The 20,738-nt window shown below is 42.0% G+C and overlaps 2 protein-coding genes across 2 annotated transcripts in view; one reads left to right on the forward strand and one right to left on the reverse strand.

Annotated features, from left to right (window-relative positions):
• The window catches only part of CLTRN (collectrin, amino acid transport regulator), a 30,000-nt gene extending 26,234 nt beyond the window's left edge, over positions 1–3,766 (reverse strand). The window contains exons 1-2 of the mRNA XM_074967324.1: positions 3,630–3,766; positions 3,175–3,233 (exon numbers count right to left, since the gene is read on the reverse strand). Of these exons, the coding sequence (XP_074823425.1) occupies positions 3,175–3,233; positions 3,630–3,696 (126 nt within the window). The 5' untranslated portion in view covers positions 3,697–3,766. The remainder of the gene's footprint in view (positions 1–3,174; positions 3,234–3,629) is intronic.
• A 15,848-nt stretch (positions 3,767–19,614) lies between these two features.
• LOC141983188 (large ribosomal subunit protein eL34-like) lies at positions 19,615–19,970 on the forward strand. The gene has a single exon (XM_074946022.1). It carries the CDS (start codon positions 19,617–19,619, stop codon positions 19,968–19,970), a length of 354 nt encoding a protein of 117 aa, XP_074802123.1. The 5' UTR covers positions 19,615–19,616.
• Positions 19,971–20,738: the final 768 nt, after the last annotated feature.

A 20,738-nucleotide genomic window follows, 5' to 3' on the forward strand; every position in this document is an offset into this window, starting at 1 on the left:
GACATCCACATGAGGTGCCTTGAAAACAGATGACTATATAAGCTCTAGTGCATGCTAATATAGGTAATAGACGTAGCGCAGCATCACCAAATACATTTATTTTTAAATAGCTGAGTACAAATTTGGCTTGTTTACATACTATTTATGCACATATTGCACTGCTTTGTACAAGAGATATTCTGAACACATCACTTGCAATTCAGAAATCATTAGCACACTATCAGTGAAAGAGAACTGCAGTATTTAAAACTACAGGTTCTGTGCTGATCAGAGAGCTATTGCACATACCATCTTCTGTATTCTGTAAGTAGCAGAGTTATACAGGCAGATCTAGCATTCAGAAGGCAATGTGATGCTTTAGAAGTCTGACTCTGTGGGTCAAACTGACCCTAGAAGGCATAACAATCATTGACTTTAACACATATTGTATTTATTTACACCCTGGCCAGTATGGTCCTATTAATTTAACTCTATCACTCTAAATACCTATGTGACTGGCAGTCATCAAAAGGATTTGAGTAGTACCAGAGTTCTCAAATTATTTCATCATGTTAAAACCATTTTAATGGATTATCTTGCAGATCACCTCCCCTTCGCTGTGTGATCATATTCCCTCCATTGGTGATGAAATAACATCTTTGTGTCAGTTACAGCAACTGCTTACATGGAAAAGAAATATTAGTAAAGCATTTATTGTATTTTCAGCTCCCCTTTAGTGTGATTTAGTAGCTAGAAATACAGAGGCTATACAGTACCATATGATCAGAGGCTCTCTGGGATCACCAATGGTCTAGACCAATGGTTTTCAAACAGAGGTACGTGTACCCCTGGGGGTACAGAGAGGTTTTCCAAGGGTGAACAGCAACTCATCTAGATATTTTGCCTAGTTTTAAAACAGGCTACATAAAAAGCACTACTGAAGTCAGTACAAACTACAATTTCATACAATGAGTTGTTCATACTGCTCTATATACTATACTCTGAAATGTAAGTACAATATTTATATTCCAATTGATTTATTTTTAATTATATGGCAAAAATGAGAAAGTAAGCCATTGTTCAGTGACAGTGTGCTGTGACACTTTTATTTTTATTTCTGATTTTGTAAGCAAGTAGTTTTTAAGTGAGGTGAAACTTGGGGGTACGCAAGATAAATCAGATCCCTGAAAGGGGTATAGTAGTCTGGAAAGGTTAAGAGCCACTGGTCCAGACAACAAAGTTTAGGAAACTCAGTAATAACCTATAATGATCTGAACTAAAGAAGTAACAATATTATCATATGTATATTACAGTAACACCAACAGGCCAGCCAGGTCCGGGCTCCATTGTGTGAGGTGCTGTATAAACATAGTAAATGACGGTCCCTGCACCAAAGAATTAACAGTCTTATTCTTGAACATGATAAAGAATGGTGTCTGTCTTTGCTACCATTACAAAATAGGCGAAAATCATTGATTACATTATTCGCTATTATTTGTTAGCTCTACAGACTATATGCTAAACCCCTGGATATATACATCTTTATGGGCGATCCTACCATCCAAGATTTAAAATGCCAGTACTGCTTATAGTCTTGTATCACTGTATATTGCACATTCATTTGAAAATGAATAAAAGAGATTTAAGTACCAGAGCATCTAATCAATGATGCAATAGGAGACTAAGTATTTTCCATCTGAAACTTATGTGATTGTACTATCTCTCCTCCATGTTAAAACTGGAAAGATAGCATTGTGCCCCAAATTATTAAGACTGAATTAATTTTAGAGTATATTTATATATATTTGAATGTAATTTATTTGCAGATGGCATTAGAAGTACTGTAAAAAGGTAACCATTCGTTGTGCATATAGAGAAGAAATTATTGACCATCTGTTGATACTTCTGTGTGTCAACAAACTATTCTCAAAAGGTTGTTGATGTAAAAACTATCCTAAATCAGATTGTTGCAGGTCTTAGCTTTATTCAAACCTCTCATACTGTGAGAAATAAGCTACAATTTATTCTGTGTAAAACAACTAGAGGAATACTTTATTATAACAAAACCCAAAATAAGGGGTACCTTTTTGGGCTACTGCTTCAGGTCTTAGGTGCTGCAGAATTTAGTAAAACAGTAAAGAGTGATGTCACTGAAAAAAATATTTATTTGACTATAGTCAGAGAGATGATGTTATTCTTAAGGGAGAAAACACCGTGAACTGTCATTTTCATTCTTTGCTCAAAATGGAAAAAGTTGTAATCAAGGTGAGTGTCAGATACAATTTCATCATATTTTCTGTTTCAGGATTATGTTATTTTAAATATATTTTTAAAACAATCCAATTTAATTTGTTTTTATTAAAGTTTCTTAGCCAAGGAAAGCTGATTTAAATATTGATTTTCAAAGACAAATACTTTAACATATATCCTGAGAATCTATTCCCTATTTGTTCTGGCTGTTGCACTTTCTATCACAATCAAGTCCCTGCTCACACAGATTTAAATTATTTCACATTTCAGTTTTATTTGGGAATAGTTTCCTGTGCCATAAAAAGAGCTTGCATATCTGCAACAAATACCTCTTACAACATGTTACTGTGGCAGTTTATTTCCCAGGCTTCTAGCATAACTGGGTTCTTGTCTTCCAATAAAGAAAAGTTCAAGACATTTCATATCTAATTCAATGTTGAACCCTGTAACATACAGGAGATATACTGTAAGTATTTGAAACTGGGGATGAATTGATGGGTTCTGTCCACTGATCTGAAAGTCTGAAATAAAATAAAAACTAAAGAAGATGTAAGTCTTTTCCTGCTTATCTGCCAAAACTTGCTTGCCTTTACATTTAGCATTCTCAAGCAGAGCAGCTTTAGCCAAACTAGGAGAGACAGAATTTGTATTTACATAGCACTTTTCATATTGAAGGTACAATATCTCCAAGTGCTTTCTAAAATAATGTACATGGAACATTCTCTTTATGAAGAGGTATGCTTTATACTTACTGTTAAAGGACGTTTGCTTTACACCAATGCTATCCTAACCTCAAGAAACTAATACCTGAATTATGACTTGATGGGCAGTTTATTACAGTGAGGACATCAATGCAAATTGTCCCCTCAGAGATTTTACCATTTAAATTAGCTCTACTTAGTCAGTTATTCAGTCAGAAAGAATACATGAAGATACTCTACTTACTGCATTATCTCCCAAAGCTGTTTTGATACTAATCCGTACTTTGAAAGCATTCTGTGCATCTGAGACAAAGAAAAAGAAAGCAATAAACAGAAAAATAATCTTGGAAAATTGGTTTTTAAATTATTTACTTTTCCAACTGTATTACAGATCAGAGCATAAAAGCTTCTAAATGTATCTTATTACATGATTAGGAGACCTCAACGTTATTAGTGTGAACAAGCCTGGACACCGTGGATTCTCAATGTGATTTTAACCATGATCTCTTCAGAATAGAATAAGATTGGCTTTAGCAACCTATTCACAAACTCACAAAAGAGGCGAAGGCTCAGAGTATACACCCTCAAACTCTATACAGAAGTGTTACAGTTTAATAAATCTAAGTGGCCAGCTTTGAAAGTGTTCACCAAGTTGAGACATTTAACTGATAAAGGATGAGGCTCAATTGCAAAACTTACCTGGCCTGCAGAAGTCAGAATGAGCAATGGTAACCAAGGAGAAAGCAAGCAGCAAAACCCCTAACATCCTTTCAGAGTGGAAAACTTGTGGCAAAAAGAAAAAAGTCACCACAGTAAAGCAGTCTTAAACTTTCTGTGACCCAGGATTAAAGCATCAGCAGAAAAATGAGCAACTAAGTAAAAGGTTTAATAATTAACCCCATTATTTTAGCTAAAACTGTCATTGGAAAGAACCATTTTCTATTTACCTTTTTCTCTTTAGCAAAGAGAGAGAGAAGACACATTTAATTTTCTTCCTCCAAGCTATTTCCTAAAACAATCAAAAAACTTCATATGCTAGCCATAGCTATACTTTCTGGTCTTTTTGGTCATGATCTCCAACACATACCAAAAATGTCTGAGATCATAAGGTACTTAATTCAAGGTCAATCTGCAGGTCTAGTAGCTGTGTGATGTGCTATCACTCACAGGATGTGAAGTTGCATTGTGCTGCCATTGTGCAACGTTGACAAGTTCCGAGAGAAACTGCAACCAAGTTTAGCTAGAAGGTTCGATTTGCCTGACAAATGGCCTTAACATAAACAGAAGAACGGCCACACTGGGTCAGACCAATGGTCCATCTAGCCCAGTATCCTGTCTTCTGACAGTGGTCACTGCCAGGTGCTTCAGAAGGAATGGACAGAACAGGCAATCATCTAGTGATCAACTCCCAGCTTCTGGCAGTCAGAGGCTAGGGACATCCAGAGCATGGGCCTGCATCCCTGACTATCTTGGCTAATAGCCATTGAAGGACCTATCCTCCATGAACTTTTTTAGTTCTTTTTTGAACCCCATTATATTTTTGATCTTCACAACATCCTCTGGCAATGAGTTCACCAGGTTGACTCTGTGTTGTGTGAAGAAGTACATCCTTTTGTTTGTTTTAAACCTGCTGCTGATTAATTTCATTGGGAGACTCCTGGTTCTTGTGTTACGTGAAGGGGTGAATAACATTTCCTTATTCACTTTCTCCACACCATTCACAATTTTATAGACCTCTATCATATCCCATCTTAGTCATCTCCTTTCCAAGCTGAAAAGTCCCAGCCTTTTGAATCTCTCCTCACCTGGAAGCTGTTTCAGACCCTCAATAATTTTTGTTGCCCTTCTCGGTACCTTTTCCAATTCTATTATATCTTCTTTGAGATGAGGCAACCAGAACTGCATGCAGTTTTCAAGATGTGGGCGTACCATGGATTAATATAGTGACATATTTTCTGTCTTATTATCTGTTCTTTTCCAAATGGTTCCTCATATCCTGTTAGCTTTTTTGACTGCTACTGCATGTTGAGCAGATGTTTTCAGAGAACTATCCACGACTCCAAGATCTCCTTCTTGAGTTGGAACAGCTCGTTTAGCTCTGGATTATGTTTTCCAGTGTGCATTACTTTGCATTTATCAACACTGAATTTCATCTGCCATTTCGTTGCCTAGTCACTCAGTTTTGTGAGATCCCTTTGTAATTCTTTGCGGTCTGCTTTGGACTTAACTATCTTGAGTAATTTTGTATCATCTGCTAATTTTGCCACCTCACTGTTTACCCCTTTTTCCTGATCATTTATGAATGTCTTGAACACTGGTCCCAGTACAGATCCTATTTACCTCTCACCATTCTGAAAACTGACCATTTATTCCTACCCTTTGTTTCCTGTCCTTTAACCAGTTACTGATCAATGAAAGGACCTTCCCTCTCATCCCATGACTGCTTACTTTGCTTAAGAGCCTTTGGTGAGGGACCTTGTCAAAGGCGGCCTGAAAGTCCAAGTATACTATATCTCCTGGATCATCCTTGCCACATGTTTGTTGACCCCCCCTCAAAGAATTCTAATAGATTGGTGAGGCATGATTTCCCTTTACAAAAGCCGTGCTGACTCTTCCCCAGAGATGCACAGCAATAATCAAGTTTTTTGTTATTATTTTATTATTGCTGTGCACATTGTAAGATGAGCTATTGCCAGCAGGAGAGTGAGTTTGTGTGTGTGGTTTTTGGAGGGGGGTGTGTGTGGGGGGGGGGGTGGTGAGAAAACCTGGATTAGTGCTGGAAATGACCCACCTTGATTATCATGCGCATTATAAAGAGAGGTTTCAAAGAGGGATGGGCTATTACCAGCAGGAGAGTGAGTTTGTATGTGTGTGTGGGGGGGGGGGGGAAGGGTGAGAAAACCTGGATTTGTGCTGGAAATGGCCCTACTTGTTGATCACTTTAGATAAGCTGTTACCAGCAGGAGAGTGGGGTGGGAGGAAGTTTTGTTTCATGGTCTCTGTGTGTATATAATGTCTTCTGCAGTTTCCACGATATGCTATGCATCCGATGAAGTGAGCTGTAGCTCACGAAAGCTCATGCTCAAATAAACTGGTTAGTCTCTAAGGTGCCACAAGTACTCCTTTTCTTTTTTCTATTTACGAATACAGACTAACACGGCTGTTACTCTGAAACCCAACAAATCATGTTCATCTACGTGTCCGATAATTCTGTTCTTTACTATAGTTTCAACCAATTTGCCTGGTACTGAAGTTAGGCTTACCAGCCTGTAATTTCCAGGATTGCCTCTGGCGCCTTTTTTAAGAATTGGTGTCATTTTAGCTATCCACCTGTCATATGATACAGAAGCTGATTTAAATGATAGGTTACATACCACACTTAATAGTTCTGCAATTTCATATTTGAGTTCCTTCAGAATTTTTGGGTGAGTACTGTTTGGTTCTGGTGACTTATTACTGTTTAATTTATCAATTTGTTGAAGCATGAAGGGACATACAAATATTTAGCATATCTGGTACGTACATATCTTGCAATCCTGGCTACAATGGTGCCATGCGAACGCCTGTTCTCACTTTCAGGTGACATTGTTATTAAGAAGCGGGCAGCAGTATAACTAGGAACTGTCTCATCTATGAATTTAATCTTGTTTTTGGAAATAACTACCTGCTGCAAAAAAAACCTGGTCTCCCAGTTTCTGAAGAGACTAAAGCGTATTGATTCATGGACACCTGTTTACTGTTTCCAGCGAGCTAATTCTGTTGTCTGCTCAGATGCATATTTGTGCATATGAAAACAAAGGAACTGGTGTATTCATTTTTAATGATGGTTTAGACTAACAGGATTTATGCATGTGCATCAAAAGGAGAGCACACAAAAATTTTCAATGTCACAGTTCAGGGCAACTGCACGTGTATTTCCTGCTCTGTGGTCTACCAAAGACATCCGCTCTAGGTTCCTGGCTCCTCAGCCATCACCACACTTGGGCAGAGACCAACATCTCTCTCCCTCTGTGACATTACCCAGTGTACAATCTGGACTGATGAACAATTGTGTCCCTTCAATTCTCCAACCTGGGGTGCCTTTTACACTGCTTTGCTGTGAGAGCTACCACTCCTGGTCTATTCACACACAGCCTCCAACATGTAAGTTACCCCCAGTTATATTGTATGACTGCTATAACCAGCCACTCTATTATGCTGCAAAGCAACACCAGCAAATTTGCAGTCCCGCACTTTCCCCAGAAATGTGCATCTTGTACTGCCCAGTACCCTCCTGGACAATACAAGCTCATATAAAGTTGTTGTTTTATTAATAGAAAATGATATGCACAAATCCTGTTATCCCAAATGGAGTTTTCCCACTTCTTCAATCCAAACACACTGATTTAGATGAATCTATAAAACAAGTTTATTAACTACAGAAAGATAGATTTTAAGTGACTACAAGTAATGAGACATAAAAGTCAGAACTGGTTACAAGAAAATAAAAGTAAAGCAAAACTAATACCTAACTTATTAAGCTAAGTGAATTCAAAGCAGATGTCTCTTTCATCGCATGTTACAGCGGTCTTACTGGCTGAATCGCCTTCAGTCAGGATCCCTCCCCCAGTCTGATGCGGTTTCCTTTGTTCTTCAACTGTTAAGTGCCGTGGTTAGAGACAAAGGGAGGAACCATATGGGGTGTCTCTTCTTACACTTCTTTCTCTTCTTCAGGAATCATCTCCAGCTGAAGTTCAGGAGACAGAAAGTCTATGTGGACAATAACCCCCATCTGTTTCTTTGTCAAGATGTAGATTTTCACCAACATCTTCTTTCCTGCCAAAGAATAGCCACTTAACCAGGTGATGGTCCATTTGATTTTCTTGACACCTGGCTGAGGCATTGGCTAGGCTTTTGCCTCTGAGGAACTTGTTTATAGCTCCTCCCCTCAGACTTGGATCATGTCTTAGTAATATCATATGGAGAAGTCTTATAGCTTTACATTCAATGTTGCCCAACATATTTTACCAGGGCAATAATGATCAGCAAATTATGAGTTTTCAAATGATACCTCATAAGGTATACTTTGCACAAAATTTATCATCGTCCTGTAAAAGGGGTGAACACAGGGGTACAGACTGTGTCACCTTTTCCCCAGGCTCCACAGTTCCTTGCTCACATTGTGATATCTTCAGCAAATCAGACTGCCTAAATAGGCCAGCGTCTGTGTGTTCCTTTCTTTCCCAAGGCATGACAGCTGTAACTGCCACCCATTATACGTTATTACACAGCGCTTTCTAAGCAAGCACATTTCTTTAACACTGTTTCCTATCACAGAGATGCACAGCATCATTTTCATGAAGTGGTGGCAGCTCCCAGGATCCTGATTTTTTTGCTTTGCCCTATCTGTCTGCTTATACATTTGCAAGTCTCCAGTGACTCCGACATCAGGCATTCTTGTTTTCAGTTTTCCGTTGAATAAAATGGCAGCAGGTGACAGCCCATTTTTATTGGTGCCCATTCTGTAATTAGACAGTGTTAAATATGGGTCAGAGTCTGACTCTGCATCCCTTTTCAGTAGGTGCTTTATTATTTTGACACCATTTTCCATCAACCAGTTGGACTGGGAATAATGGAACTAGCAGTTAAACGTCCAAGCCTGTACTACACTTCAAACTGCTTAAATTCACGTCCATGAATCTGTGGCCCACTGTCAGACATTACGTCAAGTATACCTTATCTAGCAAAAACAGATTTGATATGTACAATCAACAGTTCAGTTGCAATATTTTATAAGAAAGCTATCTCAGGGAAGGGTGAATAAACAGTCCAGAACAAGTACATTTTATTTTTTTAATATTGGCTGGAAAAAACGGACTACTTTTTTCCAAGGGGTCCATTTTTCCTGTACCACCAACATGAACTCTTATTTGACTTGCCATGTATTTTTGACATATGAAATAAGCTATAACTGCTTCCTCAGTGTCACTGCTCATTTGAGGCCAGTATAAAATGTCTGACATTCTCTTAGATATTTTCAATCATGAAATGACCTTCATATACACTTTTTAACATATTTTTCTGCAACATCTTAGGAATCACCATCCTGGTGCCTTTAAATAAAATCCCATCTAATACTGACAACTTCCCCTTAAACTGATAAATAGAATCATAGAATATCAGGGTTGGAAGGGACCCCAGAAGGTCATCTAGTCCAACCCCCTGCTCGAAGCAGGACCAATTCCCAGTTAAATCATCCCAGCCAGGGCTTTGTCAAGCCTGACCTTAAAAACCTCTAAGGAAGGAGATTCTACCACCTCCCTAGGTAACGCATTCCAGTGTTTCACCACCCTCTTAGTGAAAAAGTTTTTCCTAATATCCAATCTAAACCTCCCCCATTGCAACTTGAGACCATTACTCCTCGTTCTGTCATCTGCTACCATTGAGAACAGTCTAGAGCCATCCTCTTTGGAACCCCCTTTCAGGTAGTTGAAAGCAGCTATCAAATCCCCCCTCATTCTTCTCTTCTGCAGACTAAACAATCCCAGCTCCCTCAGCCTCTCTTCATAAGTCATGTGCTCTAGACCCCTAATCATTTTTGTTGCCCTTCGCTGGACTCTCTCCAATTTATCCACATCCTTCTTGTAGTGTGGGGCCCAAAACTGGACACAGTACTCCAGATGAGGCCTCACCAGTGTCGAATAGAGGGGAACGATCACGTCCCTCGATCTGCTCGCTATGCCCCTACTTATACATCCCAAAATGCCATTGGCCTTCTTGGCAACAAGGGCACACTGTTGACTCATATCCAGCTTCTCGTCCACTGTCACCCCTAGGTCCTTTTCCGCAGAACTGCTGCCTAGCCATTCGGTCCCTAGTCTGTAGCGGTGCATTGGATTCTTCCATCCTAAGTGCAGGACCCTGCACTTATCCTTATTGAACCTCATCAGATTTCTTTTGGCCCAATCCTCCAATTTGTCTAGGTCCTTCTGTATCCTATCCCTCCCCTCCAGCGTATCTACCACTCCTCCCAGTTTAGTATCATCCGCAAATTTGCTGAGAGTGCAATCCACACCATCCTCCAGATCATTTATGAAGATATTGAACAAAACCGGCCCCAGGACCGACCCCTGGGGCACTCCTCTTGACACCGGCTGCCAACTAGACATGGAGCCATTGATCACTACCCGTTGAACCCGACAATCTAGCCAGCTTTCTACCCACCTTATAGTGCATTCATCCAGCCCATACTTCCTTAACTTGCTGACAAGAATACTGTGGGAGACCGTGTCAAAAGCTTTGCTAAAGTCAAGAAACAATACATCCACTGCTTTCCCTTCATCCACAGAACCAGTAATCTCATCATAAAAGGCGATTAGATTAGTCAGGCATGACCTTCCCTTGGTGAATCCATGCTGACTGTTCCTGATCACTTTCCTCTCATGTAAGTGCTTCAGGATTGATTCTTTGAGGACCTGCTCCATGATTTTTCCAGGGACTGAGGTGAGGCTGACTGGCCTGTAGTTCCCAGGATCCTCCTTCTTCCCTTTTTTAAAGATGGGCACTACATTAGCCTTTTTCCAGTCATCCGGGACTTCCCCCGTTCGCCACGAGTTTTCAAAGATAATGGCCAAGGGCTCTGCAATCACAGCCGCCAATTCCTTCAGCACTCTCGGATGCAACTCGTCCGGCCCCATGGACTTGTGCACGTCCAGCTTTTCTAAATAGTCCCTAACCACCTCTATCTCCACAGAGGGCTGGCCATCTCTTCCCCATTCTGTGATGCCCAGCGCAGCAGTCTGGGAGCTGACCTTGTTAGTGAAAACAGAGGCAAAAAAAGCATTAAGCACATTAGCTTTTTCCACATCCTCTGTCACTAGGTTGCCTCCCTCATTCAGTAAGGGGCCCACACTTTCCTTGGCTTTCTTCTTGTTGCCAACATACCTGAAGAAACCCTTCTTGTTACTCTTGACATCTCTTGCTAGCTGCAGCTCCAGGTGCGATTTGGCCCTCCTGATATCTTTCCTACATGCCCGAGCAATATTTTTATACTCTTCCCTGGTCATATGTCCAACCTTCCACTTCTTGTAAGCTTCTTTTTTATGTTTCAGATCCGCTAGGATTTCACCATTAAGCCAAGCTAGTCGCCTGCCATATTTACTATTCTTTCGACTCATCGGGATGGTTTGTCCCTGTAACCTCAACAGGAATTCCTTGAAATACAGCCAGCTCTCCTGGACTCCCTTCCCCTTCATGTTAGTCCCCCAGGGGATCCTACCCATCAGTTCCCTGAGGGAGTCGAAGTCTGCTTTCCTGAAGTCCAGGGTCCGTATCCTGCTGCTTACCTTTCTTCCCTGCGTCAGGATCCTGAACTCAACCAACTCATGGTCACTGCCTCCCAGATTCCCATCCACTTTTGCTTCCCCCACTAATTCTACCCGGTTTGTGAGCAGCAGGTCAAGAAAAGCGCCCCCCCAGTTGGCTCCCCTAGCACTTGCGCCAGGAAATTGTCCCCTACGCTTTCCAAAAACTTCCTGGATTGTCTATGCACCGCTGTATTGCTCTCCCAGCAGATATCAGGAAAATTAAAGTCACCCATGAGAATCAGGGCATGCGATCTAGTAGCTTCCGTGAGTTGCCGGAAAAAAGCCTCATCCACCTCATCCCCCTGGTCCGGTGGTCTATAGCAGACTCCCACCACTACATCACTCTTGTTGCACACACTTCTAAACTTAATCCAGAGACACTCAGGTTTTTCCACAGTTTCGTACCGGAGCTCTGAGCAGTCATACTGCTCCCTTACATACAGTGCTACTCCCCCACCTTTTCTGCCCTGCCTGTCCAGGGGCTCGGAATAAGCTGCCCTGGCCACCCTATTAAAACAATGACTTTCTGCACAGTCTAATCCTGAGCAGTAGCTGTGGCAATCACAGTCTACAATTCATCTGAGTCCAGACAGGGGTGTTGTTTTTTTAAAATAAGGTTGACATGTACTAACTCTAGCTCTGGACTTTGCTTCACTGCATTTTTGTCAAATGCTCTAGAGTGTGTATCTGCAACCACCTAATCTCTTTGAGGTTTGTATTCAATTTGAAAATCATACATTTGAATCTGCAGAATTAATCTCTATTCTCAGGAGAATGTTTGCAAGTCCTCTTTGGCAACGGCAATAAGTGGGTAATGGTCAATTTCAGCTAATGTAGGCCTCCCATAAATAAAGACATGAAACATTTTACATCCATTACCTAAGGCCAAAGTTACCTCCTCTATTTGAGCATATGGACACTTAGTTTTTATTAGTGCCTGTGACACATAAGCCACTGGTCTCCAGTTTTGACTATACAGTACAACCTCAGTTACGAACACTTTGGGAATGGAGGTTATATGTAACTCTGAAAAAAACATTATAGTTTTTTCAAAAGTTTACAATTGAACAATGTATTAAGTTTTGAAACTTAATACAGCTTTGAAACTTTAGTATGCAGAATAAAAATGCTGCTTTCCCTTTATTTTTTCGTTTAACACAGTACTGTATTTCCTTTTTTTCTTTTGGTCTCTGCTGCCTGACAATTTACTTCTGGTTCCAAATGAGGCATGTGGTTGACTGGTCAGTTTGTAACTCTAGTGTTCATAAATCTGAGGTTCTACAGTACTACTGTAAGAGGACTGCACCTATGCTCCTTGAAGGTATCTGTGGACAACTTACTTTTGTGCTTACCCTCACTGTACCTCACAGCTGAGGCTTCTTTAATTCACTTCTTCAGTTTCTCAAAATCCTTAGTAAGATTTGCATCCCATGTTCATTAGACATCTTTGCAAAGGAGTATTTTCAGGTTGCTGGTACAGGCAACTAGATTAGGTACAAATTTCCCTATATAGTTCACAATTCCAATAAATTGTTGTACCTCTTCCTGGGCTACTGGGGCAGGCATGATGGTGATAGCCTCAGCCTTACTGTGATCTATCTGTTCACTTCGCTGTGCTCTCTTCTCTCCCAGATATGTTATTTCCATTACATGGCATGTATATTTCGGTTATCTTTATTCCAGCAGCTCTGGTTCCTTCCAAGGTTGCTTGGAGCCTCTGGTCATGCTCATCTACTATTTTTGCCCCCTCAAATCAAAACAATTATCTATGTAAACCTTAGCACCTTCTATACCACAAAAAATTTGCTGCATTTTCCAGTTAAACACCTTGGGTGTCAAACACAAGCCAAATGGCAGTCGGTGAAAACAGTGTCTCCTAAAAGGGATGTTGAATGTGAATAAATGTGTCCTGTTTTTGCAAGGGCACCTGCCAGAATCCTGCTGATGCATCAAACTGAAAAACATCTGGCATCAGCCATCTCCCCAAAAATGTCTTCTGTTCCATGTAGTGGAAAATGTTCCCTTTTACATATTTAAATCTTTTGGGTCTATACCAAAGTGAAGGGTTCAGTCTTTTTTCAGAATGACCAACAAGTGTACCCGCTCTGTTGATTTTCTATTCATATTATGATTCTTAGAGTAATGAGCCTATCCGGCACATCTTTTAGTTTCTGCCTGAGGTTGAATGTGGGATGCATAGGCTCTTTCAGCTCTATTCTGTACTCTGGTGAGAGCTTCTCTATCCCATGTAAGACATCCTCCAACTCTTCAATTGCTTTGGCGTCCAATGAACGCACCCTCTTGATGAGACCAAGGGCTTGACACACTTTTAACCCAACAATGGGTGCTGTTTTCCTTGGTACTGTTACAAATTATATCTTTTCAAATTTGTTATTTACCCATACATTTAGTTCACATATACCTCTAGTGGTAATATACTCACCACCGTAAGCCAGGAGTGTCACCCATTTACCCTCCACTATCTGTGGCTTTTCTTTTAGTGCTTTTATCACTGTTTCTGGCAACACATTGTCTTGTGCACCAGTGGCCAACTTAAAAGTAATAAATGTCCCGTATGCTTTCAGATTGACAGTTCAGTTGTCTTCTACTGCAACAACGTCCACTGCTCCTAAAAAGAAGCTAGTGGTGTGGTGATCGTCCTCTTTGTGCATACTGTGCTGGTGCTTGAAAACTCTTGCAAAGTGATGTAACCAATTTCACGCCTTGCGCCTTTTCCCATATGCTGGGCATTGTCTTGATTGTGCAGCCTCATGTACTGTTTTTGCTGGACTCTGAGCTCCACATGCTTTTCTGCCTCAGGTTTATTTTCTTTTGTATTTTGGATTCTCTATCATGTCTACAGCATCAGAGCACTGTCCATGCTCCATAAGCTTCATTCTGGACTGAGGGATTTCTGCTCCTTGGCAAATTCTAATTGCTTTGTTGAGGGTTAATTCTGGTCTTTCAGTAGTCTCTCTGAGATGTTTGTTCCAGATTCCAATCACAATCTGGTCTCTTAATAAGGACTCAGTCCCCTGTGGTGGGATAGGTTCTCAACCTGGTCAGGAAGGGATTAAAGAGCTCTCTGGGAACAATCAGCCCCAACCTGTTGCACCAAGATAGGCTCCTTAAAAGGGAGGCTCCCAGCCCAGCGCAGGTGGCACTTAGAAGCAGGGGCATGTGCAGGAATTTAAATTTGACTGCTTTTGGAGGGGCACGTTAAACACCCACATATTATATACACATTAAATCCGATCAACACATACACATACATCATGTGCATAGAAATACACAGCAGTACACTCACCATTTCAATGAAAATCCATGTGCTGTGGAGCCATCTAAATAAATGTATCCACAAATACTTGGCTGCGGCAGGGTCAGACAGCTCCTCTGGCCCCGGAGCCGCAGCAGGGAGAGAGAGAGCGAGAGAGTGCTCCTCTGGCCCTGGGGCCATGGTGGGGAGAGAGAGCTCCTCTGGCCAGGGGGCCAGAGCTGTGCCCCCACCGCACCCTAGGGCTAGAGGAGCTCTCAGCTCCCATCACGGCCCCAGGGCTGGAGGAGCTCGCTGTCCCTGCTGTGGCCCCGGTGCCAGAGGAACTCTGTGACCCTGCCACAGCTAGGGTTACTACCTGGCCGGTATTTGACCAGCCTGGATGTTTTTTTAATGGATTTGCCAGTTGCCAGAAAAATAATTTAATCTGCTGAATTTTTTTTTTAATGTGGATCTAAAGATTTGCATTACTATCACAATACACTGGGATATCTAATGTTAAAAGTTTCTGAGTACAGCTGCAGTGTTTCCAATTCTGCAGTTTAAGCAATAACAGATCAAAACTGTTGAAAATACAGCAATCTACCCACCAACACACAAGTGCACTACGCATGTGTGAGAGAGGGGTTTAAGTCATGTGTGAGTGAGGAGAACGGATGGTTGCAGAGTTACCTTGTGATTGGAGGTTAGTGTTGTGGTGGGCTTGCCTTGTGTGCATGTACTGGGGGCGGGGTGATGCCAGTTTTTTTGCATTTCAAATGTGGTAACCCTAGCTGCAGCCCTGAGGCCAGAAGAGTTCTGTGACCCTGCAGATTACTGGGGGGTTGTGCCTCTGCTTGCCCCCCTTTGTGCACACCCCTGCTTAGAGAGAAGCAGAGCTAGAGCTCCCTAGCACCACAGAGCACAGCTACTTACCCAAAAAGCTGCTGAAGAACCTTTGCCACCTGAGCCCTCTGGAGAGGTAGAGGGACCATCTTCACTGTACTTTTCATTTGAGCCCAGAGTGCTCAAACTGGGGCTCTCACACTGTTGTGGGGGAGGGGGAGCATTAGGAACCCAGCCACCTTCACAGCAAATGCGGAGAAAAGTAAGGTGAGCCTGACTGTTTTGTGGCTGCAGAATTACTTTGTTTTTCCTTTTTATTTGTCTGGACTGTGGTCATGCTCAGAGATGGGGGAGCCGGCTCCCTAAGACGTACAGCTAGGAAACTGTATCCTGCACACCAAACAGGTACAACAGCAACCCCTTCAGCCAGAAAGGATGGGAGAGGTGCCCACCCTCATCCCATGAAGGTGCCCCACAGTTACAATCAGAGATATCCCCCAAAAATGCATGATTGGCTCTTTCAGCCTTATACCAGTCACAAACTCTTCAATGGTTTCACCTTCTTTTTGTACTCTTTGTTTAAAAAAAAAAATCTCACCTGTTTCAATTTTACATGGAGTGTATTACTCCTCAAATTTCTGTCATACATTTTCTAGTTGGCCTCCTCTGCCTGAATTTACTGAAAACTGTGAAACACATCAAATACCTGAGGATCAGAGATTGTCAAAAATAAGGCTACCTTCTGATTGTCTTCCTTTTTTTCTGGAACTCATTACACACACACACAGTGAAGCGCTGTTTAAACCAGTTGTTTTCCAGCCCAGGAAGACCTACAAAGCTTATAAAGTTGACATAATAGTCTCTATAAACCTTGTTTTGATATTGTTAGAATAAAATGCTTTGATTTTTCATTTTCAAATTACTTTTTTCCCCCGATTTATTATATTTGTTTTAGAAAGCAGAAATCAAAATGAAACATTCTGATTTTGTTGAAACAAAACATTTTGAGCAAAAGACAAAAAAATAATTCCTCTGATTTGAAATGAAGCCAAATTTTGAAATCATTCTAAATGGAACTGTCGTCATCCGGCCAACTCGAAGACATACCAGTAAAAATGCTAGAAAAGGAGATTTAGGGTATCACAAGTTCATGCCTTTTTATGCTACAAGCGGAGCATATCAGCATAACTGTAAAAGGCACACACCATTTTGTAATTATCCTTCATATGTTCACAATGAGAAATTCAAATGCATGTACAAGTCTTTTTCAAACCCACTCTTCTTCCCTTCTGATTTGATGTGTAAATCTGCTTGCACGTGTGTACTCATATGTTTACACATCATTTGTCAAAACATTCACATGACATTTTTAGATGTACATATGGTGCATCTAAAAACATTTTCAAAAAATTCAACATAAAAAGTTTTGAAACTGTTCATCTTTTGTAATGACTTTACGAGAGAAAATACTTTTTAGCCATCTTTGAATTACAAGAGACAGCAACGCAGAATCTGATATTTGATTAACTTCTTAGAAATATCATTGAACTAGTGCAAATAATTTAGTACGAATCATAGAACTGGAAGGGACTTCGAGAGGTCATCTAATCCAGTCCCCTTCACTCGTGGCAGGACTAAAAATTATCTAGACCATTCCTGACAGGTGTTTGTCTAACCTGCTCTAAAAAATCTCCAATGCTGGAGATTCCACAACCTCCCTAAACATGAATATGACTGACTGGTTCAAAATACAAGATAACTGATATTTCTAAATAGTAGAATCCTCAAAAATATCTATACAATTTATAAGTATATACATAAAATTATACCATTGAAGTAGGTATATGACTTTGATTTGCAGTTATCGCCCGCGACAATTAAAGTAGATTTAGCAAGGTGCTATTCTGCTTCCTCCCCACATTTAAATGCCTTTGAAATGGAAAGTCCCAAGAAACAAGTATTTATTGATATCTGTGTTGTTGTAGCCATGCTGTCTCTCTAATATCCTGAGACCAAAGTGGGTGAGGGAATATCTTTGAATGGACCAGCTTCTCTTGGTGAGAGAGACTAAAAGCTTGTCTCTCTCATCAACAGAAGTTGGTCCAAATTAAAGACAGTACCTTACCCCACTTTCTCTCTTTATTGACAGCTGTCATATAAGTTAATTAACAACCATAGCTGTGCTTAATCCTGTTTTTTCTGTTTGACCAACTAATAGTTTTAAATTCTGAGAAAGTTAATCACTACCACTTGGGACTAAAAATTAACTCTTATGTGCAAAGTAGCAATGTGCTACTATCAGCATTTAATCATTCACGGAAATGTAACTAAAGGCAGTATGGACCCAACCCTATAAGATGACTAGCAGTTCCACGGAGTTCAGAGGGATCACAGGGCACTCAGCACCTCTTGGAATCTGATCCTGCACATTTCTGAGTACTTCAAGTGAACATGGGGTCCCCAAATGATAGGTCAACGTTGGATGATATAGGGCCCAATCCAGCTCCTATTAAAGTAAATGAAAAACTCCCATTATTCAGACAGAAGTTGGATTGGACCCATACTATCATTAAAATAATGGAAATGTAACTAAACATACTGTGACGGGCTGGATCACAGAAACTCCCTTGGGAATTGCCAATTGATGTGCCGAGACCACCTCTGAGCCTGTTTTCCCTGGCAGCTTGGGACTTCGGTGCCCTGCCTGGTTTGAGCCAGACATGCTTGCCTGCTACAAACTCAGACCCAGGTCTGAACCACATCCCCCAAATGCTGCATGCTTAACTGAAAACAGCTTAAGAAGTGTTCCTGTCTCCAACACCCAGGTACCCAGCTCCCAATGGGGTCCAAACCCCAAATAAATCCATTTTACCCTGTATAAAGTTTATACAGGATAAACTCAAATTGTTCGCCCTCTATAACACTGATATAGAGATATGCATAGCTGTCCCCCCCCCGCAGGTATTAATACATACTCTGGGTTAATTAATAAGTAAAAAGTGATTTTATTGAATACAAAAAGTAGGATTTAAGTGGTTCCAAGTAATAACAGACAGAACAAAGTGAATTACCAAGCAAAATAAAATAAACCATGCACGTCTACACCTAATCCAGTAAGAAGCGGAATACAGATAAAATCTCACCCTCAGAGATGTTCCAATAAGCCTCTTTTACAGACTAGCCTCCTTCTAGTCTGGGTCCAGACTACACCTGTGTAGTTACTCTCCTTTGTTCCAGCTTCTTTCAGGTATCCTTTGGGGTGGAGAGGCTCTCTCTTGAACCAGCTGAAGACAGAATGGAGGAGTCTCCCAGGGGCTTACATAGACTCTCTCTTGTGGGTGGAGACCCCTTTCTCTCTCCTATGCAGAACCTAGCTACAAGCTGGAGTTTTGGGAGTCACATGGGCAAGTCACATGTCCATGCATTACTCAGGACTTTACAGGTGGCAGCCATTGTTCACATGCTATCTTGAACATCCTCAGGTAGACTTCTTATGTGGATTGGAGTCTTCCAAGGTTCTATTGTCCGTCAAGTGTTTCTTGATTGGGCACTTAACTTGCAAATTCCTTTCTTAAGAAGCTGACCAAATGCCTTACTGAGGCTACTTAAAATCAAACAAAGTACACAGCCAATATTCATAACTTCAAATAAAAAAAATGATACATGCATACAAATAGGATGAATATATTTAGTAGGTCATAACCTTTGCAGAGATATGTTACATGGCATATGTAGTACAAAACATATTCCAGTTATGTCATATATACAAAACGTCCCAACCTGCCAGTGGCTTACCCTGACGGGCTGGGAGCCAAAGTTTGCCAAGCCCTGAAATATAGGGTTGGCTTATGAAAGAGTCATACATTTTTACCTATCCATCTTGGGGGGTCAGCTTATAAAAGAATGGGCTAACGAACAAGTATATACAGTAATTTTTCAGAGAAATTTGACTCCATTCCAAGTTTTGGATTTCCTGCACATTCCCAGATCCTGCACTCAGACTTGCGTATAATTATGTAGTTCCATACTGTCTAAACAATAAATATCACCTCTTTCCCCCCGTCCTAGAGAGACACTTTAAATGTAGTGTCCTACCAGCCTGTACAGAGCACATCTGTCCAGGAAGACAGAATTCCTCTGGGAGATTTTGGACAGAAAGTGAGGATGCCCTGCTGGAAATTCTGGGTTCTGGGTGTGGAAACCATGTGCGTGTGTGTGAGAAATATGGGGTAATTATAAAAAATGATTCAGCGTCTGACATACTGTCGTAGGTTGTCCTACAACACAGCCTCTAACAAGACCAGGCTGTCCCAGACACCAGGTAACAGGATTGTTTATCTTTACACTAAGAAAGTTGGCAAGGCACCAAAGTCTGCATGTAGTGCGTGTCCAGGAAGACTTCGCGGTGTTCGTGCTGTGTGCCCTAAAGTCCTTATGAGGTTGTCAAAAATAAAGAAGCAGGTTAGGAGAGCCTATGGCGGTTCCACGTGTGCTAAATGTGTCTGTGACAGACTCAAACCAGCTTTCCTTATTGAGGAGCAGAAGGCTGTTGTGAAAGTGCTGAAGGCACAAGCGCAGAGTCAGAAATCTAAGTGAATCTCTTTGTATTGTCTGCCTAATAAATAAAAATGCAACTTCAAAAAAAGTGAAAGAGTTAGCACTGGGAAGAAGCCCCCCCGGCCCGGCCCGGCCCGGCCCAGGCACTGCAGCAAGACGCGCACGGAGCACTTTAGGGCCAGGCTTCAGGCAAGCACACGTGCAAGGCCGTAACTTGGAGAGAGGGCTCCAGCGCCCCCCCCCCCCCCCCAAGAGTTTTAAGGATTTAAGATCCACTCTGTGCAAACTATGCGGCCACAGGCCCCGGGCCCATCCCTTAAACTACGCGATTCACCTTCCGTGCGCGTCACGATGGCCCCCGCGCACCGCACTGGGCGTGGCCTGTTTTCCGCCGCTCGGCACCAGCCTCTGTCCGCCCGCCAGGGCGGCAGCGCCGGGACCCGGCTCCTGCCTCGCTCCAGCGCGGCCCGCGCACGCGGGCGGGGGCCGGGAGGGGGCAGTAGCAGCAGCAGCAGCAGCGGGCGCGCGCAGGGACCCAACGGCTGGACAAGCAAACGCGGGGCGGGGTGAGTGGCCGTGACGTGCCAGGGCCTCGCCTCTCTCCGGACCGGCCTGTGCCCGCGCGGCCATCCCCTCCCTAGGGGTATTTCCGGCCCTTTGTGACACGCCGAGCGCGCGGAGGGGCGCATGGGTCCCCGAGGAAAGAGACGCGCGCACGAGCACAACCCACCCCGTCTGGGATCAAATCACAGCACCAATCCCGCCCCCGCGTCCCTTCGCCCCGCCCCCCGCACATGCGCACCGCAG

This window comes from Natator depressus, chromosome 1 (assembly GCF_965152275.1).
Source record: "Natator depressus isolate rNatDep1 chromosome 1, rNatDep2.hap1, whole genome shotgun sequence".
Classification (NCBI taxonomy): Eukaryota; Metazoa; Chordata; order Testudines; family Cheloniidae; genus Natator; species Natator depressus.